At 45.0% G+C, this 26,935-nt stretch overlaps 2 protein-coding genes across 9 annotated transcripts in view; both read left to right on the top strand.

Moving 5' to 3' along the window:
* Positions 1-3,747: 3,747 nt before the first annotated feature.
* Positions 3,748-14,082, top strand: Spink8 (serine peptidase inhibitor Kazal type 8 (putative)). Its single transcript, XM_052189277.1, has 5 exons — positions 3,748-3,848; positions 6,356-6,411; positions 8,028-8,149; positions 12,273-12,315; positions 13,897-14,082. Exons 1-5 carry the CDS (start codon positions 3,782-3,784, stop codon positions 13,924-13,926), a joined length of 318 nt encoding a protein of 105 aa, XP_052045237.1. The 5' UTR covers positions 3,748-3,781; the 3' UTR covers positions 13,927-14,082.
* A 4,966-nt stretch (positions 14,083-19,048) lies between these two features.
* Positions 19,049-26,935, top strand: part of Nme6 (NME/NM23 nucleoside diphosphate kinase 6) — an 11,347-nt gene continuing 3,460 nt past the window's right edge. The window contains exons 1-6 of one of the 8 annotated variants that reach the window (XM_052187176.1): positions 19,049-19,105; positions 21,296-21,392; positions 23,651-23,753; positions 25,357-25,396; positions 26,110-26,270; positions 26,586-26,935. The exon at positions 26,586-26,935 is cut by the window's right edge and continues 3,460 nt beyond it. In XM_052187176.1, coding sequence (XP_052043136.1) covers positions 21,303-21,392; positions 23,651-23,753; positions 25,357-25,396; positions 26,110-26,270; positions 26,586-26,752 — 561 coding nt within the window. In that variant the 5' untranslated portion in view covers positions 19,049-19,105; positions 21,296-21,302 and the 3' untranslated portion in view covers positions 26,753-26,935. Of the gene's footprint in view, positions 19,187-19,645; positions 19,975-21,103; positions 21,393-23,650; positions 23,754-25,356; positions 25,397-26,109; positions 26,271-26,585 lie in introns of those variants that run through there. The other 7 variants (XM_052187171.1, XM_052187170.1, XM_052187173.1 and 4 more) reach the window with 7 other exon arrangements.

Below are 26,935 nucleotides of genomic sequence, written 5' to 3'. Positions count from 1 at the left end.
TTTGTTTTTTTGAGAGAGGGATTCTCTGTGTAGCCCTGGCTATCTTAGAACTAAATCTGTAGACCAGGCTGGCCTCAACTCACAGAAATCCACCTACTTAAAAAAAAAAAAAAAAAAAAAAAAAAAAAAAAAACCCTAAAACAAACAAAACAACTCAACCAACAAATCAGTGCGGCAAGGATGTGTACTTAGAAGGTAGAGGCAGGAGGGTCATTTCAAGGACATCCTCATCACCTAACCCAGCCACAGGAAACCTTGTTTTACAAAACAAACAAAAATAAGTATGCCTAGCCCCATTTGATGGCAAATAGCAAATGATGACAAATTTGGCAAGAAGAGTTAGATATCCAAGTGGCAGTGGACAATATACTCCATCCCCAGAACGCTGGACTGGGGACTCACAGATGTAGGAAGCGTGGGATTCGTAATCTGAACTGCATTTCCTTTTTTCCTTTTTTCTTTTTTTCTTTTTTTTTTCTTTTTTTTTATTTTTCTTTTCTTTTTTTTTTTTTTTTTGAGATGATATCTCGGTATGGAATATGTAGCCTTGGAACTTACTATGTAAGCCAGGCTGGCTGCCCTCAAACCCCCAAGATCTACCTGCCTCTTCCTTGAGTGCTGAGACCAAAAGCATGCACCACCACAGCCCTGGCTTGTATTTATTCTGAACTTCAAAGCAGCTGGCTTCCAGGGCCAGGCACCGCCTCCTGTCAGTCTTCCTATTTCTTCACTGGTTGAAGATTTCCAGCCAGCCAGTTTCTGGGAGCAACTGTGGGAGTCACAGCAGGTAATGAACATAACCAATTTGTAATTTTCTGAACATGAAAGAGTGTTTTATTATTCATTTTTATTCAGGGAAATTCATGGGCTGAAGTTAACCAGACAGATCATTTTCTGGAAAATGAGAACAGATTATATCGTAGCCATTTCAGTCCTGCCAGTGAACTTTTGCTACCAACTACTCTGACTTTAATTTTGGGAATTTCATCGGCTGCTACTAACACAAAAGCTACTAAGCAAAGCTTAGGAGTGTGTCAGTGAGTGTCTGGGCTCTGTCCTGTCTGCTTCTCACTATCTGTTCACTTTCAGGTCCCACCCCAGAAGTGACTGCAATTCTAAAACATTTATTGAAAAACTCGGGGCACTTATTCCTTCACTTCACGAATATTATTAACTTTTTCTGGTATCTTTATTAATTTTGCTTTAAAAATAAATTCCTTTCATTTGTTTTTAAATGAGAAATATATAGCTTTAATAATCTATAAAAAAAAGTCATGGCTAGGCACAATGGCACATTCCTTATTTAGCCAGAAGCAATGTGTCTGAAAGTCTCTTCCCAAGATCAGGAGCTGTGTCTGAGTCCTTGCCATCAGCTCCAAACAGCTGGGCCTTCCCTGTGAGGCTGCTGTCCCCGCAGTTCTTTCCCTCTGGGCTGGCTGTGACCCACTCACCTGACAGTATGTGGGGACTGAAAACAGGTTTCAGTCCCCTCTTCTCTGCTTCAGAACACTAAGAATTTTCCTCAGAAATAAATTCCATAAAAATTCAACTTAACGGCCGGACAGTGGTGGTGCATGCCTGTAATCCCAGCACTCTGGACGGCAGAGGCAGGCAGATTTCTGAGTTCGAGGCCAGCCAGGTCTACAGAGTAAGTTCCAGAACAGCCAGGGCTATACAGAGAAACCCTGTCTCCAAAAAACAAAACAAAAAAAAAAAAATCAACTTAACAAAAAAAGTCTTTGAATATGCTTCCATGAAGTCTGCTGCAACCGGCTCTCCCTACTCCATATGACGTAGGTCAGGGGTCACCGTTTTTACTCCTCCACTCTTATCCTCACTGTTGGTGGGAGGGACTGAGGGGTGGGGGACCCTGCTGATGAGCTCCAGTGACCAGGGCTCTGCTTCACAGTGTCGGCAGGCACTCTCCCTAATGAAGCCACTGCTCTGCACAGCACGCCATGCTGTTACAACTTGATTGTTGACAGGCTCCCGGCAGGAGACAGCTATTTATAGAATGGAGTATATGATCTGTGTGGGTAGGAGGAGGCCACTGTCCCCTGTGTGCCTCTCAGTGCTTTTGCTACTGGTTACAATCTGCCAGTGCTAAACACTAGTAACAGTCTTCCCTGTTCTTCGGAATTCCTCTTCCCTAAAGTCATATGCCATTCATTTTAACCAATAAGGAATCAGCAGTGAAACCAGGCTGCTCCCCTAGTTTCTATACAGATCAGTATAGAAAGCATGTCTAAAACCACAGAAAGTGTGAAACATAGACCTGTGCTCACACAGAGAGTTGGGCTTAAAGAATCTGATCAGATAAATTACTGGGGAGACATAGGAAAAAGCTGGCGTGAGAAGATCTGGAGATTGGATGCATGCCTGTAATTCCACACTGAAGCAGGGCCGCCAGCCTGAACTACAAAGTGAGTTCAAGGTTAGCCTGGGCTACAGTGAGACCCTGTCTCAAAGCAAACAAATGAACAAAAGCTGCAACCGTGGCTTGGATGTGATTTGGGGCACATAAAAAGGGGTGAGTAGCCAGGAAGAATGGCAAAATCAGGCTAAAGTGACGTTCAGCAGCCACCCATTGGAGTGAGCTACTGAATCTCTGTTCTGCCATCCTGTGAAAGCATTCCCAAGAACACTGGTCTGCTCACTGTTCTGTCGCTGTGAAAAGACAGGATGACCAAGGCAGCTCTTAGAAGGGAAAACGTGCTTATGGGTCAGTCCATTTTCATCATGGTAGGAAGCATGGCAGCATGCAGGAAGACATGGTGCTGGAAAAGTAGCTGAGAGCTCTACACCAGTCCCCTGGCAGCAGAAAGAGGGCAACACTGGGCCTGACTTGGGCTTCAGAAATACCAAAACCTATTCGCTTCCTCCAACAAGGCCACACCCCTTTATCCTTCTCAAGTAATGCAACTCGCTTGCTGATGACCAAGCATTCAGATGAGAGTACGGGTGGGCGCCAATTTTATTCAAACCACAGTTAAGAGGATGCCAGACTTAGCAGGCCCTGAGACCTTAGCACCACGGAGTCCATAACAGCAGTACCATTCAAGCTGTAAAACTCAGCACACAGCCAGCACCACCTACCAAAGCTAAAACAAAGGCCTAATCCATCAAAATCCAGGATTCTGGGGAAGTAAATGTACTAGCCTTGCTTCTTAGCTTCTGTGGTTTGCTTTTATGTGGGGGTTAGAAAAATTACTGAGGGCTGGAGAGATGGCTCAGTGGTTAAGAGCACTGACTGCTCTTCCAGAGGTCCTAAGTTCAATTCCCAGCAACCACATGGTGGTTCACAACCATCTGTAATGAGATCCCATGCCCTCTTCTGGTGTGTCTGAAGAGACTGTCAGTATACTCACATTAAATAAATAAGTAAATCTAAAAAGAAGAAAGAAAGAAAGGAAAGGAAGGAAGGAAGGAAGGAAGGAAAGAAGGAAGAAAAGAAAAGAAAAGAAAAGAAAAGAAAAAAGAAAAAGAAAAATTACTGAAGAGAACAATGTGCAACTCATGTCTGTTGCAGGAACACTGATTCTGCAGATGGCTATCACAGAAGGAATTTCTTCCCCGGGGAACAGAGGGGTTGGGGAGGACAGGAAAGGCTACTTTTCTCTGCACTACCAGGCCAGGGGAGATAGAGAAGCTGCTTTCCTCTGAGAGGGCTGATAACATTCACTGACTTGTCTTGCTGAGCTGCGGCTGTCAGTCAGGAGTGTCTTCCACAGCAAGGAAAGCCGGAGGGCAAATAACTGCTTCCTTCCACAGATCTGTCACCATGAAGGTGATCTTCCCAGTTGCCGTCCTTGTTCTAGCCAGCTCAGTGTGGACTTCCTTTGCAGTTGGTGAGTTACAACTTCCTGCTCTAGCCACATTTTCTGCAATATATCTCATCTATGAGGATATTAGAGGTATAAATATCATTAGATTCATTCGTTCATCCACTCATCTACAGTGCTGGAGACTGAATATCTTGAGCATACTGGCTAAACATTGTACCATTTAGCTATATCCCCAGTCACCATTTAGATTTGGGGGGGGGGTGGTTTTTTTTATTTGGTTGTTTTTTTTGTTTGTTTTGTTTTGTTTTGTTTTGTTTTGAGACAGTGTTTCTCTGTATAGCCCTGGCTGTCCTGGAACTCTCTCTGTAGACCAGGTTGGCCTCGAACTCAGAAATCTGCCTGCCTCTGCCTCCCAGAGTGCTGGGATTGCAGGCGTGCGCCACCACCGCCTGGCACCATTTATATTTATTTGACCCTTAATTCCTCATTTTACAGATGAAGCAGAAATCCAGAGAAAGACAAGATTCACAGTGTCAGTGGTATCAAAACTGGGAGTTGGATCCTAGCCTTTCAAATCCAGAGCCACTGGTTTTCCAAAATACCAGTTTATCAAGAGGACATTCACCCAGGGAACACTCATTCCCACAGTTCATTATCTGTATATCTCTCAAACCCAAAAGGAACTTCAGTAGGCTCTGTAGGAGACTCTGTTCTTCTGGCTAATGATTAACAATGTTTAACAAATGAAGCATCCACAGTTAACTGTAGAGGCTCTAGGGCCCTGCCCCACACATTCTTTCCCATTTAGACTTTTTTTTCTCAGTATTTGCCGCATCAGTGACAGCTATCTGTGTGACCCATTTGCCAGCTGTCTTGTCTGAAATAGAACATTGGTTATCAATAGGAATTATTTTTCTCAAATCTGAGAGAATGTTTTCCTAGTAACAGCTTAAATTACTTAAGACATCTATATTGCTCCCAAGATCATTAATACCAGGATGGATTTCCCAGGGCACAGCATTAGGTTATCACAAATCCAAGAAATATATACTGTGTGCTGCAAACTAAGCTAGATAGCTTGTAATGTCCCTGGACTCACCAATGATGGAAGATACAGTGACAGCATGACCCATGCCAAGTATTAATAAATATTTTCATAAATGACTCAGGAAGAAAGTACATTAAGAGTATGTAGCTGTCAGACATGGTGGTCCACACCTTTTATCCCAACACTTGGGAGGCAGAGGCAGGCAGATCTCTGTGGATTTGAGCTTGAGACCAGCCTGGTCTACAGAGTGAGTTCCAGGACAGCCAAGGCTATGTAGAGAGACCCTGTTGTTCAATGACTTGAAGTTATATGACTCAACTATAATTAATTATGTATGATTCTTCTATAATTAATTACATGTAGATTAGTGAAACTCAACTTCCTTTAAGGTGTCTCAGTATTAGTATCACAGATAATTTATAAACTAAAATATATATATTTTTTAAGATTTATTATTATATGTAAGTACATTATAGCTGTCTTTAAACACACCAGAAGAGGGCATCAGACCTCATTACAGATGGTTGTGAGCCACCGTGTGGTCGCTAGGATTTGAACTCAGGACCTTCAGAAGAACAGTCAGTGCTCGTAATCTGATCCATCTCTCCAGCCCCTAAAATATATTTTCTTAACCAACTAATACAAATACAAGTGGCAGGTATGATTGAGGGTGGCTCAAAAGAGTGCTTACCTAGCATGCACAAAGCTCTGGGCTCCATCCCTAGCACAGCATAACTGGACACAGAGGTGCACAGCTGTAATACTAGCACTTTAGCAGGAGGCAGCAGGAGGTAGAGGCAGCAGGCCCAGAAGTTCAAGGTCATCCTGGACTTATACAGTAATTCCAAAGCCTAGACTACACAAGACCCTAAAGAAAGAAGGGCAGTGGGGCAGGCTGACTAGAAGCAAAAGCGGGCTAGTTGTCAGGGAGAGAAGAAAAGGGAGAAGATGTGGAGAATACAGGGAGGAACATTGCAAAAGAACTTTCCTTTAAGGCTTATGCATGAGTGTTTTGCAGGCATGCACATATGTGACCATGTTTGTGAACTCACACTGTTCACTGCTTCCAGAGGCAAGAAAAAGGCTCTGAGTTATGGGTGGTTGTGAGCCAGTGCTTGGGTGCTGGAAACTGAACCTGGGTCTTCTACAAGAGCAATAAGCGCTCTTAACTGCTGAGTCACCACTGCAGACTCAAAAACCCAGTTCATGCTTATGTAAAAATGTCTTTATGAAACCCAGTACTACATAAAGTGATATATGCCAACTTTAAAAAAGGATTTTAAATAAAAATGACAGAAAGTTAAAAACCTATGAATTTTCTAAGTTATTTCCCCATGAAGTGGACGAGCCAGATCTCTGACTCACTCCTGACTGTTCTGGCAGAGGTCGGCTTGTGCTAAGAAGGAGCCCCTGGGCTCTAAAGGTGGGACGGGATGCTCCGACAGGATGCCCCTTCAACTAAGCTCTTCCCGGAGGTCATAGACAGGGCAGTAACTCTTCTGTGTACGTGCCAATCTTCCAGATTTCGTCCTTCCTATGAGCTTTCACATGACTGAGGAGCTTCTACAAAAGACAAAGGTGAGCTCTACTTCCTAGGTTCCAGGCACAGGGACTCAGAGAGAGCCAGCTTCCCTCCCAGCTCCCTCTGGGAGGCGGGGAGGGAGCAGCAGTGACTTGCTTGGGCATACCATAACCACACAAGAGCCTGAGTGCAGCTCATTTGGTTGCCCCTTGGAGTTCTTCCTGCACATTACTCCAGTCTGCAAGCTAGCTGTGAGATCCACCATCAAAGTATGAGGAGGTCATGGCTCAAATTCAGGTTGGTGCCATGCTGGTGTGAACGTTATTTCCACAGTGATAACCAGGATATTTATACATCACCCTCACACCCAAACCCGACAATACGTCCTGTCAACCCTTCCTCTTAACTGTGTTGTGGTGTGTGTCTGCTATTTAAGACAGTACAGATTGTAAGTCGCTCACCAATGCTTATAAGAAATCCTAATTTTTGCCAGGCATGATGTCTCATGTTAGTTCTAGCATTGGGGAGACACAGGTAGACAGCTCTCTGTGAGTCTAAGACTAGCCTTGTCTACAGAGTGAGTTCCAGGATAGCTAGGGCTACATAAAGAGGGTCTGTCTCAAAAAAAAAAAAAAAGCGTAACCGGGCGGTGGTGGCACACCCCTGTAATCCCAGCATTCTGGGAGGCAGAGGCAGGCAGATTTCTGAGTTCAAGGCCAGCCTGGTCTACATAGTAAGTTCCAGAATAGCTAGGGCTACATAGAGTCTGTCTCAAAAAAAAAAAAAAAAGTAGAAATACCAAAAGGTAGAAAATGAGCTGGGTGGTGTTAATACACGTCTTTAATCCCAGCACAGGGGAGGCAGAGGCAGGTGGATCTCTGAGTTCGAGGCCAGCCTGGTCTACAGAGTGAGTTCCAGGACAGCCAGGGCTACACAGAGACAAAAAGTAGAAAAGGAAATGACAAAAAGAAAGTTTTAAAAAGGGCTGGAGAGATGGTTGAATGGCTAAGCGCACTGACTGCTCTTCCAGAGATCCTGAGTTCAAATCCCAGCAACCACATGGTGGCTCACAACCATCTGTATGAGATCTAATGCCCTCTTCTGGAGTGTCTGAAGACAGCTACAGTGTACTTACATATAATAAATAAATCTTTTAAAAAAATAAAAAAATAAATAAAAAACACATACTAAATAAAAAGTTAAAAGAAGAAACTCCCTCCATTTTTTTTAGAAATTCCTTTCCCTTTTCTTCTTTTCTTTCTTTCTTTTTTTTTTTTTTTTTTTTTTTTTTGGTGTTTTGGATTTTGGTTTTTTCGAGACAGGGTTTCTCTGTGTAGCCCTGGCTGTCCTGGAACTCACTATGTAGGCCAGGCAGGCCTCGAACTCAGAAATCTGCCTGCCTCTGCCTCCCAGAGTGCTGGGATTACAGGCGTGCGCCGCCACCACCACCTGGCTAGAGACTTACTTTCTAATAAGGAAGAGGTGGGAGGCTAGGAAATGCATAGTTATATAGGTAACTATGGTGAGGACCAGGATAGATGTGGAGGATCTGAAGCCTGTCTTCTGAACCCCTGATATAGTGTCCCTTACGCCATCCCCATTCCTGCTCCCACTAACTGGCCAAAGGGCTTGGTGGGAGATGAAGGAAGCAAGGTTTTGTATCTCCCTTCAGGCCCTGTGCATCAAGAATATACAGATGTGCTGGATACTTTCCTACTTCAAGGTCAGCGAGCCTATATGTGGCAGTAACCAAGTTACCTACGAGGGCGAGTGCCATCTCTGCTCCGCAATTCTGTGAGTCTGAATTATTCCTTCCCTTAGCCAACTCCCACTAGAGCTCCCTTCACACAGCCCCCCATTACTTGTTTTTCCGTTTCTTCAGTCTCTCCTCTTGCTCCCCAAAGTTGAGTGGGATCCTGTTCTAATAATGCAGAAACAGAAAGCCACAGAGGTCAGAGTATAGTGTCTGGAATGGACAGTGACCAAATGGAGGGAACTCGGCAGCAAGTAGGCACAACATTTCAGAGCATGTGACCACAGCCCTGTTGGTTCACCAGACTATAGAACAGCCTAAAGAATCAGAGATGGGCTGGTGAGACGGCTTGGGAGGTAAAGGTACTTGACCCCAAGTCTGATGGCTTGGTGTTTGATCCTAGGGACTCACATGGTAAAGGGACAGCCCAAAGTTCCAAAAGTTGTCCTCTGACCTCCACACACACACCATGCCACACACATGTACACAAACACATGCTCATGTGCGCACACAAAATATGTAATTAAAACACGTCTTGAAGAGGAGGAGGGATGGGCATAAATGGAGGAATGGAGAGGAGTAAGTAGAGGAGGAGTCTGGGGAGGAGGAGGAGTCTAGGGAGGAGGAGGAAGTTGTGTGATAGGTTTACCCAACTAATGGTTTGTTGGTCTTTAAATGGAGATTATTCCCCCACATAGTTTTTGTTTTTTAATGTTCATCCTGACAGCAGCTTAGTTTGGATCCTGTGACATTTAGCCTTTGGAAACAACTGCAAAATAACCAACTCTTTGATCCAAGGCACAGAAGTCTGCACATTACATATGGCTAGGTCAAACATCCCTCCCTCCTTGTCTTCATCTTTTTTAAGAAAAAGATCTTCTTGGTCTGTTTGCGAGATGTTTGGCCAAGCAGGAATGAACTTTCTTTGGTGTCCTTGGTTGTACAAATACTAAAACTTACACTAGAGCCTGTAAGAGTTGTGATTTTGTTTTGTTTTTTGTTTTGGGTTTTTTTTTTTTTTTCTGGATTTGGTTTTTTCAAGACAGGGTTTCTCTGTATAGCCCTGGCTGTCCTGGAACTCACTCTGTAGACCAGGCTGGCCTTGAACCCATAGAGATCCACCTGCCTCTGCCTCCTGAGTGCTGGGATTACAGGCATGCACCACCACGGCCCGGCTTGTTTTATTTTTCAAGACAGGATTTCTCAATGTAACCAGCCTTGGCTGTCTTGGACTCACTTTATAGACCAGGCTGGCCTTGAACCCATAGAGATCCACCTGCCTCTCTGTCTCCTGAGTGCTGGGATCAAAGGCATATACTACCATGTCCAGCTGTGAGGTGAAATTTTTATAGCAGCCTCAATGACTGGCATAGATAACTGCTTACAGTAGCAGCAGATACCCACTGCACAATAGACCAAGAGGCACTATTATATACAAACTCACTTTTACTATATTTAAAAAATTAGGGATTGAGGAGATGGCTCAGTGGGACCATGTTTGTGACACAGCATGAAGGACAGAGTTCAAATTCCCAATAGCCACCTGAGGAAGGCAGTCATGACTGCTTGCCTGAAACCACAGTGCTGAGGGGTAGAGGCAGGAGGACCACTGTGGCTTATCAGCACCAGCCTAGCTCTGGGATCAGTGAGAGACCCTATCTCAAGAAAATTAAAAGAAGATACAGCAGGCTATTCACATGGTCACAGTGAAGCACGCACCTGCACGCCCACAATAAGACAGCACATGCATACATCACACACACACATAGAAACAAATAATAAAGTTGCTTTCTTGAGGGGGCTAGAGAGATGGCTCAGTGGTTAAGAGCACCTACTGCTCTTCCAAAGGTCCTGAGTTCAAATCCCAGCAACCACATGGGAGCTGATGCCCTCTTCTGGTGTGTCTGAAGAGAGTGACAGTGTACTCACAGACATAAAATAAATAAATCTTTTTTAAAAACGTTTTAAAAAATTATTTTCTTGAGCTGTGGCTATAGCTCAGTGGTAGAACTCTTTCTTGTCATATGTGAGGCCCTGTGTTCAGTATCTCCAACAATTCAAAAATAATTATGTACATGTGTGATACTGGCACTCAGGAGACAGACACAGGCAGTTTTCTTGAGCTTGAGGCCAGCCTGGTATACCCAGCAAGGTCTAGGACTGCCAATGTTGCACAGTACATCCATCTAAAACAAACAAACAAAATCACAAATAATTATAATAAAGTATATTCAACTGGTGATGATGATGCACACCTTTAATCCCAGCATTTGGGAGGCAGAGGCGAGCAGATCTCTGATTTTGAGGCCAGCCTGGTCTACATAATGAGTTCCAGGATAAACAGGGCTACACAAAGAAACCCTGTCTAGAAAAAATGAAAATAAAATAAGGAAATTATTCTCCTAGTAGTTGCCCTGGGGTCACAAATAAACTAACAGTATAGCAGTAATTTTATGTGGGAGTTTGGGGGGGGGGGGGGTGAGGTTCTGCCTAACTCTAGCTCCCAAGTAAAAGAACCTGCTGGGCAGGTTCTGAGCTACTCTAACCCAACTATTAATAACCAGATAAATGCCCCATTATTTGCTGCCTAGGGTTTTACTTCTGTGAACAGACACCATAAACAAGGCAACTCTTATAAGGACAACATTTAGTTGGGGCTGGCTTACAGGTTCAGAGGTTCAGTCCATATCATCAAGGTGGGAACATGGCAGCATCCAGGCAGGCATGATTCAGGAGCTGAGAGTTCTACATCTCCATCTGAAGGCTGGCTTCCAGGCAGCTAGAATGAAGGTATTAAAGCCCATGGCCAAAAAAAAAAAAAAAAAGCCCATGGCCACAATGACATACCAACAAGGCCACACCTCCAAATAGTGCTACTGCCTGGGCCAAGCATATACAAGCCATTGTACCTGCCAACTGAGTCTGGCTCTGTTCCATGTGTGTCCTCAGAGCAAGCTTCTTTTGGTCATGTGCTCACGGTCTTTCCTTCTTCTACCTACCCAAGATCCCCTCACTTGAGCTGAAGTCCATCCTCCCTTCCTCTCTCCCTTGCCCAGTCACAGGCTCTAGCTTTTTACTATCCAATCAGGGACTGTTGGGGAACATTCTTTACATCACATCAGTCAATACAATGCCCATATCCAGACTACAACCTGACCTTGGGGTACAGAAGTCAGCATCTGAATATACAGCGCACAAGACCAACTCCTGCATTAAAGCAATCTAATCTGGATCCACAGCAATTACAAATGAAGGTGTGAGACCCATTGTATACCAGTTAACACAGGCATAATACTGTTGTTGTCTTCTAAATCTGAAGAAAAAGATGTACAAATAAAATATATATTTCATTGTCTTTTCTAGCTTCATAAGAGTTGCCCAGTACTGGCTCTCTGTTTCTTCACATGGATTCCAGTTTGTCTGTTTTAGTTTGAGACTGGGTCTCATTTTATACATACACACACATACACGCACACACACAGGCTGTGGTGGCACATACCTTTAATCCCAGCACTCAGAAGGCGGAGGCAAGTGAATCTCTCTGAGTTTAAGGCCAGCCTAGTCTATACAGAGTGAGTTCCAGGACAGCCAGGGCTACAGAGAGAAACCCTGTCTTTAAAAAACAACAACAAAAAGAACTGTTTTATTTTTTAAGTGTGTGTACATGTACACACATGACACACGTAAATACTGGAACCTATGGAAGCCAGAAGAGGTCACTGGATTCCCTGGAGCTAGAATCACAGGCTGTTGTAAGCTTCCCAAACTCACCCTCTTCTAACCGCCATGGGTACACAGACATACATGTAGGCAAACCACGCATACCCATAAAATGAATGCATCATATATATTCAGTGTTATTGACAAAATATTTCTTTCATAACTTTGTTGAGACTTGAAGACTACCAAGAACAAATTGGTGGGTCATAGTTTATGGCATACCACAAAACAAAAATAATCATTTCAAGCCAGCTAGCCATAGTGCACACCTTTGGTCCTAGCACTCAGGAGGCAGAGACAGGCTATCTCTGAGCTCCAGGCCAGCCTGGTCTACAGACTGAGTTTCAGGACAGCCTGGACTGTTAGACACAGTAACCCTATCTCAAAAAAAAAGTAAAATAAAAAAACAAATAAACAATGATTTCATAATATAATTTTTTCCAGATATGAAGACAGAACTGTAATTAAAGTGCACGATGGGCCATGTGTAAGTAAAGTCTCCTTTCCTTTTTTCATTTTTAAGAGTAAAGCAAGAAATAAAAATTTTATGACTCAACAGGGTGACAATCCATTCTCCTAAACTTTGAGTTAAACATTAAGACTATGTTAGTTTTCTCTAAAACTCTGTTAGAAAATATTTTATCCCTATGATTATTCCAGCTGATGCCAGCTCTCTGGTGCATGAAGAACACTGCGGTGGGTTAGTAGACAACTGGCAGAATCTGGAAGGAAATGTTATCATCCCAACTTCCCATATCTCAGGCAGAAAACAAGAATATGTATCTCTTCTTCCTTTTAACAGCCCCCTATCCCCTTGGAGTGTCTGTTTGTTTTGTGAGACAGAGTCTCACTATGTAGCCTTGCTGTCCTGAACTCTCTATGTAGACCAGGTTGACCTTGAACTCAAGGAGAACCACCTGCCTCTGCCTCTGCCTCTAGAGTGCTAGGACTAAAGGTACTTGTAGGTTAATATTCAGAAAAACTGACAGAAAAATAGGCAAAGACTAGTTTTATGGAAGAAAGAGAAAAATCAGATCTGACATGCTAGCACCTGGGAGGCTACAGCAGGATTGAAATTCTGAGGCTGGCCTTGCTCCACTGTAAGACCTTGTTTCTAAAACAAAAATCAGGGACAGGATGTGCTCTTGGGCTTGATTGTGAGCTAATTAACATGGAAAGCCGGCTCAAATGCTCTTGAATAACCAGACAAATTCAAATTGAAACAATAATGACATTCCAACTTACCAACTATACTGGGAAAGGCTGGGACATACCAGTGCTGGTGGAGACAAGAGGACAGTAGTCTTACATTGGCTGAGAGCAGGGAGGCCTTAAAGTCATTGTGGAAACAATCAGGTTTTAGACAATGTAACAAATTAAATACCTATGTATCTTATGGACCAGGATTTCCAAACCTTGAAAACTAAAGCTATGTAGTTTTGCAAAGTGACATACATGTCTATGACAGCATTTATAACGTTGTAAAGAAAGAAACTGAATAAATGAGTGGTCCTTCCTCCCCACAACCTTACCCAGGTTCTATCTGCATCATTTAACAGGAGGAGGGCTGGTCCTTATCACTTATCCCCAACCCTGTTTCCTGCCTAGTATCACCCCCTTACTGTTATCTCCTCTCCCAGATCCTTCACAGCCTCTCTAAAGTCATAGCTCTTAGCTACATCTCATATTCAAAGAAGCAGAGGTCTGGAGAGACCATGTAACTTACTTCAAATGCTGAGCTGGAAATCACTAGGGCTGAACTTTGAATGTGGACATCAGTTTCCCATTCTGTTCTTCATGCAGTCCTTGCTCTAGCCTGGTGTGCCACACGCCTCTAATTGAATGCTTCTATTTCCCATCTGTTCTACTGGAGGGGACCCACATCCTTTGCTTTCCTCTCTGCCCACATCTACTCTGCTTTCCTTTTATCCTGCAATGAGGTCAGAATGTCTCAATCCGGTGTTCAGCACCCTCCTGCTGGATTGTGGGTATGTGTGGTTACCAATGCATTGGCTTTTCTCTTAATCTCGCTGACTTCAATTCCTCTAAACAAACATTTCTCTTACAGGAACACTCCTCGGATGAGTCTGAACACTAATAAAAGTTACTGAGTTCTCAGAGAGCCACGTGGAGCATGACTGACTCTTCAAAGATACCCAGTTTGGGAGAGAGGGCCTGGAGTTCAGTGGTAGAGTACACTAGTGTATGTGAAGCCTTGGGGAGTGTTAAAAAGAGAGCAGCTCCTGGAGAAGAACGTCTTGGTAGTAGAAGATACTTGGATCAAATTCATTGATTTGTTTCTTCAATAAATGATTCTCAGCATATACTTGGCTAGTAAACATTTCCTCAGTTAATAAGAACCTTTTCCTTTTTGTGAGGAATGAGTAGGGTTTGTTTGTTTGAGACAGGGCTTCTCTGTGTAGAGAAGACCTGGCCATCCTAAAACTTGCTGTGTAGACCAGATTGGACTTGAACTCAGAGATCCAACTACCCCTGACTCTGAGTGCTGGGATTAAAGGTGTGCACCACCACCATCACCACCACCACCACCACCACCACCACCACCCCCACCACCACCACCACCACCACCACCACCACCACCACCTGGCAAGAACTTTTTCAATATATCAGATACTCAATGATCTCATTCCTCTATAGTTTCGCATAAATTGTAACCAAATAACCAATGAAATGTAAACTGTGGGAATAAATATCTCAGTAGCAGCAATGTTTACAAGCTGAGGGCTTTGGTTATAATTGAGTTTACTATGTGTCCTATGAGCAGTATATCTCTCAGGATGTCTCATGACAACTACACCACAAAAGGGTACTGTGTAGTATGTATCTGTGTACCACAAGCCTTTGTGATATTGCAGAAGCCAGAAGAGGTGTCAAACTCTCAGGATGGTGTGAGCCACCATATGGATGCTAAGAATCAAATCTCAGTCCTTTGTAAGGACAGCAGGTGTTCATAACTGCTAAGCCACCTCTCTAGCTCCAAAGATTTGTTTTTAAAGATTTATTATATTTATATGAGTACACTTTGGCTATTTTCAGACATACTAGAAGAGGGCATCAGATCCTATTACAGATAGTTGTGAGCCACCATGTGGTTGCTGGGAATTGAACTCAGGACCTGTGGAAGAGTAGTCAGTGCTCTTAACTGCAGAGCCATCTCTCCAGCCCAATGTTTTTTTTAATCATGTGTATGTGTCTAAGTGTGAGAACGTGCATGTGCCTACAGAAGCCAGAGGTATGTGTCCTCCTAGAGCTTGAGAACCTCACGTGGAGGCTAGGAATTAAACTTGGATCCTCTGCAAGAGCAGTACGTGTTCCTAACCACTGAGCCATGTCTCCAGTTTGGAATTCAGAGTTTTATTGAAAGAAAATTTGCTAAGTATAATATTGAGGTAATTCCTAGCGATAATAGTGTTTCTTTTTGTTTGTTTGTTTGTTTTGGGGTTTTTTGTTTTCTGGGTTCTTTTTTTTTTTTTTTTTTTTTTTTTTTTTTTGGTTTTTTTTTTTATTTGGTTTTTTCCAGACAGAGTTTCTCTCTGTATAGCTCTGGCTATCCTGGAACTTACTCTGTAGACCAGGCTGGCCTTGAACTCAGAAATCCACCTGCCTCTGCCTCCCAGAGTGCTGGGATTACAGGCGTGCACCACCGCCGCCCGGCTGATAATAGTGTTTCTAAATACTTCCTAGTAAGGTATCTAAGGCTCAAAACAAACTTATACTAGACTGGATGAAGAAGCAGGTCTGCAATCCCAGGTACATGAGAGGCTGGGTCAGACCGAAGAATTGCAAATCCATGGCATACCTAGGTTATGATGAGTTCAGAAACAGCCTGGATATACCGGTCTCTGGTAGAGCAATTACCCAGCATGTACAGGGCTTCCCAAACAGCACAGAACCAACAGTACAACAAAAATGCTTGAGAAGTACATTACCATTATATTTAAAAAAAAAAAAAAAAACCTTTTGCAAGCTAGCCTTCGTAGTACCAGATGGCTGCTAAGGAGGGAAGGTCATCAACACTCTTCCACAGCTGTGAACCCTGTGAACTGTAGTAATGACTGGCATGGCAAGAGAAGCCCCAGGGCAACCAGTGGCACAAGCAGATGAGGTTACCATCTGTGTTCTGATTGGATTTGAGGCTTGCGTCATAGGAGGAAATGCGTGTCTGGTACTGTAAATGAGGTCAAGGAGTGCCAACATCATTAAGAGCCAGAGGACCAGGATGCCTGCTGCAAGATAATGTCTCTACCCAGCCATGTCAGGGAAACTGCGCCCCATGAAATGTGTCCTAAACAAGACCTGCGTAATGACATCAACTTACAAGCTGACACAGAAGAAAAATTTTAAGCTCCCCCCTACTCCCCCCACTACTGTCAAGAACTATAGATAATCAATGCCTGCTGAGAGAATCAGTTTTCTCTAGGGGGAAGCTCTCTGATAGCTTATTCCATCTCAAGTGTTTAGCCCTACACATTTACATATGAGCAATCAGTAGGTCTTAGGTAAACGTACAGGGGCAGTTGTGAGCTGCCACTTGGGCAACAGGAACTGAGCCCAGGTGCCCTGCAAGAGCAGGAAATGCTCTTAGCCACTGAGCCATCATTTCTCCAGCCCCTAATTTGTTTATTACATTTATTAGCATGTGTGTGCAGATGGGCACCACAGCATTCATGTGGGCCTCAGAGGACAGCCTGGGGTGAGGGATGATCCTTTCCTTATACGCTGTGGGTCCATCCTGTGGATTCTACTCAGGTTATCGAGCTGGTGGCAATTGTGTTGATCTACTGAACCATCTTGCCAACTCACTATTAACCTCTTAAGAAGCAATTTTTCCTAACTGAGTTCCGATTCGCAAGATGGAGACTAACTACCATGGAACTCCGAGGCCCAGGGAAATTGAATAGAAATCTTCTCAGGCCTTTTACTTTTTCACAATTATCATCAAAACTGTTGGGGTCTTGACAACATTAAAAGCTGAAAACCAGGACAAAATTTTGCCTAAGAGCCACTAGAATCTGGACATTGAGTTTTCTATATTTGTTGATATGGATCTAAGGCTCTGCCCCAATAGTCTTGAATGTTTTGGTAATGATGACCATGCTTATTATTGCTGTTATTTCAGGTGAAGTTCATACATCTTAGATTTGTAATGGCTCTTCCTGGCTGTCAACTGGACTGTATACGGAATGAACTACAATCCACACTCGGAAGGCTCACCTGGGATCCAAATCTTGAGGCTGGGAGATACAAGATACAAATCTGACCTGGATCTTGGCATGGAGATCTTAAGGCTTAGTGGCTATGAATCCCAGGAGACTAAGGCAAGAAGCTCTCTGAGTTCAAGGTCAGACTGAGACAAAACAAATCCCAGATCTAGGCATGGTAGCACACACCTCTAATCTTGGCCACACCTTCTGCTGGAGACCTACATAAGGACATTGGAAGAAGGAAGATTCACTCCACTTTGCCTGCTTGCATTAACTTGCCAGCACATCTGTTGGAATTTACTAGACTTGTGGGACTGAGCACCTACTAGATCCTTGTTGGGGAGTTGGACTATAGACTGCAAGTCATCATAAATTCCCTTACTATATAGAGACTATCCATAAGTTCTGTAACTCTAGAGAACCCTGACTAATGCGGTATTGAAATAACAGAATTAGAAGGCAGGCATATATGGTTGCCACATTAAACTACAGTTTCAAGTAGCTCCTTAGATTAGACCTAACTATTTCACCTCCACCTACATTCCCGTTATATTAAAAAAAAAAAAAAAAAAAAAAAAAAAAAAGCACCTTTTGCAAGCTAGCCTTCATAGTACCAGATGGCTGCTAAGGGGGGAAGGTCATCAACACTCTTCCACAGCTGTGAACCCTGTGAACTGTAGTAATGACTGGCATGGCAAGAGAAGCCCCAGGGCAACCAGTGGCACAAGCAGATGAGGTTACCATCTGTGTTCTGATTGGATTTGAGGCCTGCGTCATAGGAGGAAATGCGTGTCTGGTACTGTAAATGAGGTCATTCTTTTTTGTTGGATTTTTTTGTTGTGGGTAGGTGGGAATGCTTATTTTGACTGGGTCTCATTATGTAGCTCTGGCTGTCCTGGAACTCACACTGTAGACCAAGGTGGCCTCAAACTCACAGAGACCCACCTGCCTCTGCCTCTGGAGTGCTGGGATCAACAGTGTGTGACACTATTGCCCTGCTCTTCATTAGTTCTTAACACACCTGTTCCAAATAAAGCCCTGTATCCTCCCCTTAAAATCTGTCCTTTGATTATGTTGGCTTGTTCTTGAGAATGGTTGAGACAAATATAAAGTATGCAGCTAGTCTTTCACTGTGTGTCATATGTGCATGCAAAAGCCACATAGTCAGAAGAAAAACTGAGCTTATGGGAGGTCTCTTATACTCCAGAGGTATATTAATGAGGATGAACTATAGAAAGTAAGACTGGGCAGGGCCCGCCTGGGAAATAAGATTAAAACAAGATGCCTGACTAGAGGCATATGGCAAGGTTATTCTCATCATGCCGTGAAAGCAGAAATGGACTCATGCCTTTACCAGCAAGACAGACAGACAGGTAGACAGACAGACAGAAAATGAACATTCAGATTGGAAAGATGGTTCAGTGTTTAGGAGCACTCGCTCATCTTGCAGAGGAGTTGAGTTCGATACCAGAACCCACACGGTGGCTCAAAAACATCGTTAACTTCAGTTCCAGCTGTCAGCCCCTTCTGGCCTCTACTGGCACCAGGCACACACGCTGCACAGACATACACATACATGCAAAACATCATAAATAGATGTATTTTCACACTAGAGAGATGGCCCAATGGTTAAGGGCACGGCACTGACTGCTCTTCCTGAGAACCTGGGTTATATTCCCAACATATATTCCCTGGGTTATGGTCTAAGCTCACGGCCATCTTTAACTCTAGTTCCTGAGGATCCAGCGCCCTCTCCTGGCCCCATAGGTACACGGGATGCTCACGGGGCACATACATGCAGGCAGAATACGCTTACATGTAACATTAAAAAGAAATTAAAGCCTTTTAAAAAAATAAACGGACTTTCCTGAGGACGACACCCTGCGTAAACGAGCTGCCGGCGCTGCAGCCGATCCGTCTAACACACCAGGAATGCGGTGCTTTACTGTAGGACCCGGAGGGCTGCCCGGCTGCGTGCCTGAAGGACCCCAGAAGGCCCGCGGGCTATCTAGCTCAGTGCCTAGTGGCCCGGAAGACTGGCGGGAGTACCAGGTGAACCCAGAACCCCGCCCCTCACTGAAGCCGGAATAACTGAGTCTGGTATGGGCTTTGGCCTGTAGTAGAGAAGCCCAGGTTGTACGGTTGTGTCCTAGAATATGGGGACAATAGGAGGGTTGGGAGCCAAGGCTTAGGGAGCAGGGGAGGGTGGGGGGAAGAGTAGAAGGCGTGGCTGCAGAAGCCGGGCAGAAGTGAAGTTGAGGAGGCAGCAACCACGTGACCGGCGTGGGCTCTAAAGAAGTGGCTTCCTCAGTTGGCCGGGCAACTTGTAAAATGTGTATATGTCTGATAGAGTGACCTGTAAATCAAGCCAGTTTCTTTACTTGACAACATTTTCTTGTAAACCAATAACTAAGACAGTCCTAACTTAACTGGAACCACACCCTCCCTACAGGACGCCTGTCCTCCCCGGAGACCCCTTAGCAGCCTGGCCTTGGAATGGCTGGATCTGGTTCATGCACTAATTCATCCAGCTAAATTCTGTGGAAAGCCAGGCACCCTGCGTAGGGACTCAGGTGAAGATGGTGAGCTAAGCGGACCCGCGCTTTCATGAAGCTGTCCTATAATGGGGAATATGTAACTGAAGAAAGCTTTGAGAAAGTATGACTGTAGACGTGAGCTGAGCACCAGGGGGCAAGTAGGAGATAAGCAGGAAGTAGAACTTGCATACGGGGTTTGGAACACTTCTTTAGAAGGAAGCTTTGAGAAAGTATGACTGTAGACGTGAGCTGAGCACCAGGGGGCAAGTAGGAAATAAGCAGGAAGTAGAACTTGCATACGGGGTTTGGAACACTTCTTTACACAAAGATTGTCAGGCCAGAAAGGTGTGGAACTGAAAACTCCCTATGAAAGGAGCAAAAGAGGTAAGGTGCCCCACGTGAACCCAGAGAAGTGCCCAGGAACAGAAGTACCCAAAAGAGCAGGTTAATGTTTGGGAGACTATGTGAGGAACTTTGTCTTCAAAAACCAGAATATTCTTTAGAGGGCTTCTGTGGTTAGCTTTCACTACAGGAGCTAGAATGTGCTTTAGAACAGATTTAAAGAGAGCCATCGCAGAGAGAGCGTTACAGAAGTCCCGCACAAAGGGGTAATGGTGGTTATAAGGAAAAGATTTTTATGGACTTTCTGTCCTTACAAATTTGTATAGGTGAGATTTTTAGAACTTGGTAATAGCGTGGAGACTGAAGAACTGGAGGTCTCAAGGACATCCCCAGATGTAGCTGGCCACAGTGTCTTGTGACCATCTAGACTATTATTAGGTCAGATGGGTATGCTGCTCCCGTACTGGTTAGGTTAGGCTTGGCTACACGGTTAGAATGGGACATCCAGTAGTCAGCTGTGCAGAAGACACTTTAGCACAGTTCCTTTGTTTTGGTCTTACCCTGGCACTACTGCCATGACTGCTAAGCTGTAGTCAGGCTGAAAATAATGAGAATGTTACCTGATTGTGCCCAGTGTGTGGCCCTGGACACCTTCTCTGTATTTGTCAATAAATACATAGACAAATACATAACATACACAAATGATAAATACATACAGATGACATGTAATGTTAGGAGGTGGTGTGTGGCCATAAAGCCTTTTTATTATCTTTCTAGTTCTACGGTAGATAGAAGATAGCTAGAAGAACAAGGCAGTCAAGCCCAGCGATGGTGGCACAGTCTTTAATCCTAGTGCTCAAGGGAGGCAGAGGCGAGCAGATCTCTGAATTCAAGGCCAGCCTGGTCTACAGAGTGAGTTCCAGGACAGCCAGGGCTACACAGAGATACCATGTCTTGAAAAATCAAGGAAAAAAAAAAGTAAAGACAGTCATTGTAATCTCATAGCTAGGCTGTTCTAGAGTAGACATCATAAATCTTGTTTAAAACACAGAGTTTAGAAGATCTAAAAGTATTGACCAAGTCAGGTGTCAGTGCTCAACTTAATTTCTCTTCAGTGGAGAACTCCCCGATGTCTTTATACTTGTGTCAACCGAATGAATGTGTCTCACAGGGTATCCTGAGTGCCCCGCCACCATCTTATGAGTGCAAATAGGAAAGTGAGCGTCTTACAGCCTTACAGTCTAACACAGTTCTGTGAGTGCCGGGTGAAAGCCCTGCTGGGCTGCAAGGCTATGCGGTTCCAGTGCAGAAGGTGCTGAGAGTGCAACACTGCATAGTCCTTACTCCAACTCTCTGATGCCAGGACTAAGATGACCTCCATCTTGCGAAGTCCGCAGGCCCTCCAGCTCACGCTAGCCCTGATCAAGCCTGATGCAGTTGCCCATCCGCTGATCCTGGAGGTAAGAATGGACCCAAAACCTCCACTGAGCTGTTTCAGGTGACACAGGACCAAACACTTCAATCATATGTTAGATGCTGAGGTTGAAAACCTAGGTGGACCAGCTCGATCGCTCAGACTATTAAGGCCTGAGTCTGACCCCTGCATCCCAGATAGTGGAAGAGAGAACCAGTTCTTGTAAGTTGTCATCTGACCTACACACACACACACACACACACACACATGTATAAACAATAATAATAATAACAGTTAAGAAAAGCCAGCTGAGCGCGATGGCTCAGGCCTTTAGTCCTCCCAGCACCCAGGAGGCAAAGGCAGGCTTGATCCACAGAGCAAGTTCTAGGCTATCCAGAGCTACACAGAGAAACCCTGTCTAAGAAAAAGAAAAGAAAAGAAGAAAAAAAGCTAAGAGCCATGGAGTCTGACCCTAAGAAGACCGTACTCTTAGAGAGTTAGAACATATCTAAAATACAAGAAATAGCTGGGTGGTGGTGGTGGCGCACACCTGTAATCCCAGCACTCTGGGAGGCAGAGGCAGGCGGATTTCTGAGTTCGAGGCCAGCCTGGTCTACAGATTGAGTTCCAGGACAGCCAGGGCTATACAGAGAAACCCTGTCTCAAAAAAAAAAAAAAAAAAAAAAAAAAAAAAAAAAAAAAAAACCAAAAACCAAAAAATAAAATAAAATAAAAACGAAAAACTGTCTAGGGAATTTCCGACTCCAGGACTGCTGAGCTCCTGGCACAGTGGAGTTCCCATGAGCTGTGTGCTCAACAGCCGTGAGGCAGGAACAGTTCTCAGTTTCTAGAGATAACCCACATTCCTCACACATGTCTGAGACATGGCAGTGGGACAGCTGATCTGTCACATTTTTCAAACCTCTCTGGCTTTCAAGCCTAGCCAGAGGAAACTGCTTTTAAAGAGCCGTGTGAGTGTAAGAGAGAATGACAGCCGCGTGTGTTCTGTGATATATGCGTGCAGGTCAGAAGACAGCTTAAGGAAAGTTGGTTCTTGGCTTCCACAGTGTGGGCCTTGGGGATTGAACTTGGGTCCTCAGGCTTGACAGCAAGTGCCTTTACCCACTGAACCTTCTTGCTGGCCCTTTATGTGACTATTTAATCCAAGCAGGTGAACCTCCCTTTTAGCTAAAGCAGAATCAACTTATTAGTCACCTAAATAGTATCTCCAAAATCCCCTTACATAACAAACATTCACAGACCTAAGGACAAGGGGAGAAGACCTGAGCTGATGATCAGTATCTGGAAATCATTAGAATCATCTGAAATGGTAGAGTGAGCAGCGTTGACAAGGAGAGTCTAGACAGTATGGTGATGCGGAATGACAAGAGGTCAGTGTTAGGAACGCTTCTCCTGAGAACTCGGTGGTTAGTTATCGTGAGGTTAAGAACTCAGTAGGCTCCGTACTGTGTTGTCCAGAGGGAACAGCAGGAAGTGCAGTACACATCACTCCAGAATGGTAGGTCTCAGGCCTCAGAGGATGAGCAGACTGAGCATGCCAGGAGAGAAGAAGGGAGACATTGATGCGGGGCTGGCTGCCCGGGGTCTAGAGGGTAAGGAAAGGATAGCCGTGAGCACTGGGCTGAGGCGCACATACTTTGTTCCATAGTAGAAACCACCTAGAACTTTCTGGTCAGAGCATGACACATGAATAAGCTGTGTAGTTTTTAATCAAATGTGACAGTGTAGAAAGAATGAGGGGAACGGGGAAGGACCATTCAAAAGAATCCCAAGCTGCTCTGGGTGGTGGGGCCCGAGGACATAATTTCCTGTCTCCATGTACCCCAGGTTCATGCTCTGGCAGTACAACTGAGATCTTGACCTTTGCCACTCTTCTGACCCACTGTGTTAATCAGCTTTCTGCCACTGGACCACATGTAAATGAAGGGAAGATTCATTACCTGAAGGTTTAGGTCCCGAGCTGCTTGGTCCTGTGTCTCTGAGCCTGTGTTGAAAAGAACTCGCAGCATGGGCCGAAGCTCGGTGTGAAGTGTGCACAGGCTAAGGTCCCAGGGTCCCCTTCAAGAGCACACTCCTGATGATACCTCCTTCAGGAAGGCCACCTTCTCGAGAACGCACGGCCTTGCGAAAGTGTGGTCAGATGCCCTTAACACATGCGCTTGGGTGGCGGGGTACTCGACATCTAGACCATCATCACACTTCTGTGAGGTAGACACTTCAGTGATCCTTCTGGATAGCTTGAGTCCTGATTGATTCTCATCTCTGGGATGGTTGGCTCTCTAGGCTGTTCACCAGCAGATTCTGAGCAACAAGTTCCTCATTGTACGAACGAGAGAACTGCAGTGGAAGCTGGAGGACTGCCGGAGGTTCTACCAAGAGCATGAAGGTAAGGCCAATAGTCTGTGTTACGGTGTAGGAGTGCGTGTGCGCGCGCGTGCGTGTGTGTGTGTGTGTGTGTGTGTGTGTGTGCATGTGAGGTGCACATGTGTACATGTACAGGCAAGAGGACAGCCTTATGTGTCAGTCGCAGGCACCATCCACTTTTATCCCCTGACCAGGGAGGGTCCCATCTCTAGCCTAGAACTTGACAAGGAAACCAGACTGGCCCCTGAGACCCAAGCATCCACCTGCCTCAAGCTCATGCCAGTGTGTGGCCCCTGCCCGGCATGTGTATGTCTGGGGCTCCAGCCTGGTACTCACACCTGTAATGCAGGCCTTTTGCTGGCCGAGCCATCTCCCCAACTCTTCTTGTTTGTTTCATACAGACTTCTCTAGAGATTTTCTATTCCTAGAACAGATTTCCTGTAGAGTCCCAGTCAGAAATGTAACATTATGTCTTCTCCTAGTAATATCAGTAATTAACACTCAGTGGACATTTATCCTGTTAAGTGTTTCCCTTATGTTCAATGTTTCACTAGAAAGTTAAATTTCACTTAACTTTCTCAAACTTAGAAAAGGAGGTGGCAGGGAGTATTCTAGGTACTACCCCACTGCTCTTTGCAGGCAGTGGATTCAATAAACCTTATCCTTCATCAGTTTAAAAAAAAAAAGTTGTTTTTTTCCTTTTGATTTTTTGAGACAGTTTCTCTGTATACCCTTGGCTGCCCTCAAACTCACTCTATAAATCAGGCTGGCTTTGAACTCATAGAAATCCACTTGTCTCTGCCCCCAAGTGCTGGGATTAAAGGCATATGCCATCACTGCCCAACAGTTTGGGTTTTTTGAAGCATGATCTCACTGTGTACCCTTGAAACTATTCGCTCTGTAGACCAGGCTTAACCTCAGATTCACAGAGCTCTGCCTCTTAAATGCCAAGGTTAAAGGTGGCCTCAAGAAAAACAGTTTTGCGTTGTTTTTTTTTTAATTGTTTTTTTGGGTTTGGGTTTTTTTTGGGGTTTTTTTTTTTTTTGTTGTTTTGTTTTTTTTTTTTTTGGTTTTTAGGAAAAATATACAACACTCAAGAGACAGAGGCAGGAGGATCTCTGGGAGTTCCAGGCCAGCTAGCGTTATATAAAGAAACTATCTTTCTCTGTCCCTCTCCCTCTCCCTCTCCCTCTCCCTCTCCCTCTCCCTCTCCCTCTCCCTCTCCCTCTCCCTCTCCCTCTCCCTCTCCCTCTCCCTCTCCCCCTCTCTCTCCCTCTCCCTTTTTCCTCTCCCTCTCCTTTCTTCCTCTTCCTCGCTCCCTCTCTCCCTCGCTGCCCTCTTCCCTTTCTGCCTCCCTCCTCCCCCTCCCCACATAGAAAGGTAAAATTTTTCCCAGATTGTTATGTTGATGTTATATCCTCAGGACACAGAATTGGGAAGACACGTTAGAGAAGGTAACGACTCAGCCAGCCATACGGATTGTGGGTGGCAGTCTGGTCCCACACTCAGAAATGGCACGCTCCGAGCTTCTTGTTGTAAACTAAACAGAGTGGCATAACAGGGGTGAAAGGTGAAAGCCTTCTCTTGAGCAGCAGGGTCTCCATGAAGCTACTCTCTCTTTGCAGGGCGGTTTTTCTATCAGCGGCTGGTGGAATTCATGACAAGGTACTTCTAAGTTTGGTCCCAATATCATTACATGCTATGAGATACCTCCTCTTCTCTGTGATTAGAACTGCCAGTTTCACTTACCACTTTTTAAAGATGTAATCACTATCAAGCCTAAAGAAGCATGACTGTGCTACACTGACTCGGTGGGCACCTGTCCTGTGGATACTAGACCAGTGGCTGGGGTGGAGCATTGCTGGACCAGTGGCTGGGGTGGAGCATTGCTGGACCAGTGGCTGGGGTGGAGCACTGCTGGACCAGCGGCTGGGGTGGAGCACTGCTGGACCAGCAGCTGGGGTGGAGCACTGCTGGATGCTGCCTAGCAATTCTGTTAGTCACTCCTCACAGTCAGTAGTCTACTCTGCCTGTCACTTTCTTCTTCTTTTGTGTTTTTTGGTTTTGGTTTTGGTTTTGGTTTTCCAAGACAGGGTTTCTCTGTGTAGCCTTGGCTGGCTGGGCTGGCTTCCCTGAAACAGAATTCACTCTGTAGACCAGGCTGGCCTCAAACTCAGAAATCCACCTGTCTCTGCCTCCCAAGTGCTGGGATTAAAGACGTGCGCCACCATTGCTTGCCCATCACTTTCTTCTTATACCAGTATCCGTACTCACTAGAAGAGGAAAGGGACTCTCAGAATGTACAGTTCACTTTTATTCTTGCCCTGCTCACAAGTGTGTTCTAGACTAAGTGGTCATATCCCTTCTTTTATTCTCAGTGGACCAATCCGAGCCTACATTCTTGCCCACAAAGATGCCATCCAGCTTTGGAGGACCCTGATGGGACCCACCAGAGTATTTCGAGCACGCCATATAGCCCCAGACTCAATTCGTGGGAGTTTGGGCCTCACTGACACCCGAAATACTACCCATGGCTCAGGTGAGTCGGCACACTCACCCACAGCCACAGGTGAGGAAGGATATCTTGGTGCAGGTGAGTGCACCACGTCCCCTGAGCTTTGTTCCATATAGTTCCGGCCCTTTTTAGCCGTGTCAGCCATGTGGCCTGAGAGCTTTCTTGATATACCCCTGGACTGAGTGGTTCAGGTTTCTGAGCCTGACTGTGACTGTGTCTTGCTTACCTCCACCCTACATTCTGTGATAGCCCCTTATCTGTCATACTCTCTGAACCATGGTCCCAACTCTCCTGCCTCAACCTCCTAAGTAGTTCATCTCTACCTCCCTCTTCTCATAGACTCCGTGGTTTCCGCCAGCAGAGAGATCGCAGCCTTCTTCCCTGACTTCAGTGAGCAGCGCTGGTATGAGGAGGAGGAACCACAGCTGCGCTGTGGTCCCGTGCACTACAGTCCAGAGGAAGGCATCCACTACACAGCAGAAACAGGAGGCCCCAAACCAGCCTAGTAAAGTCCTGTCAGCCCCGAGACAGTGGTCTGAAGGCACTGTCCCTGTTGGACCGCACCACGCGCTGGAAGGTCTAGCTGACCACAGCTCAGCTGCTGCAGTCTAGCTCTGTCTATCTACCTCTTCTGTAGAGTATTCATGGGTGTTGAGGAAGGATGGTGATGCCTCTTATTACAAAGAACT

The sequence above is a fragment of the Apodemus sylvaticus genome, chromosome 7, assembly GCF_947179515.1.
Source record: "Apodemus sylvaticus chromosome 7, mApoSyl1.1, whole genome shotgun sequence".
In the NCBI taxonomy this organism is placed as follows: domain Eukaryota; kingdom Metazoa; phylum Chordata; class Mammalia; order Rodentia; family Muridae; genus Apodemus; species Apodemus sylvaticus.
This window is presented reverse-complemented; position numbering and strand designations above follow the sequence as displayed.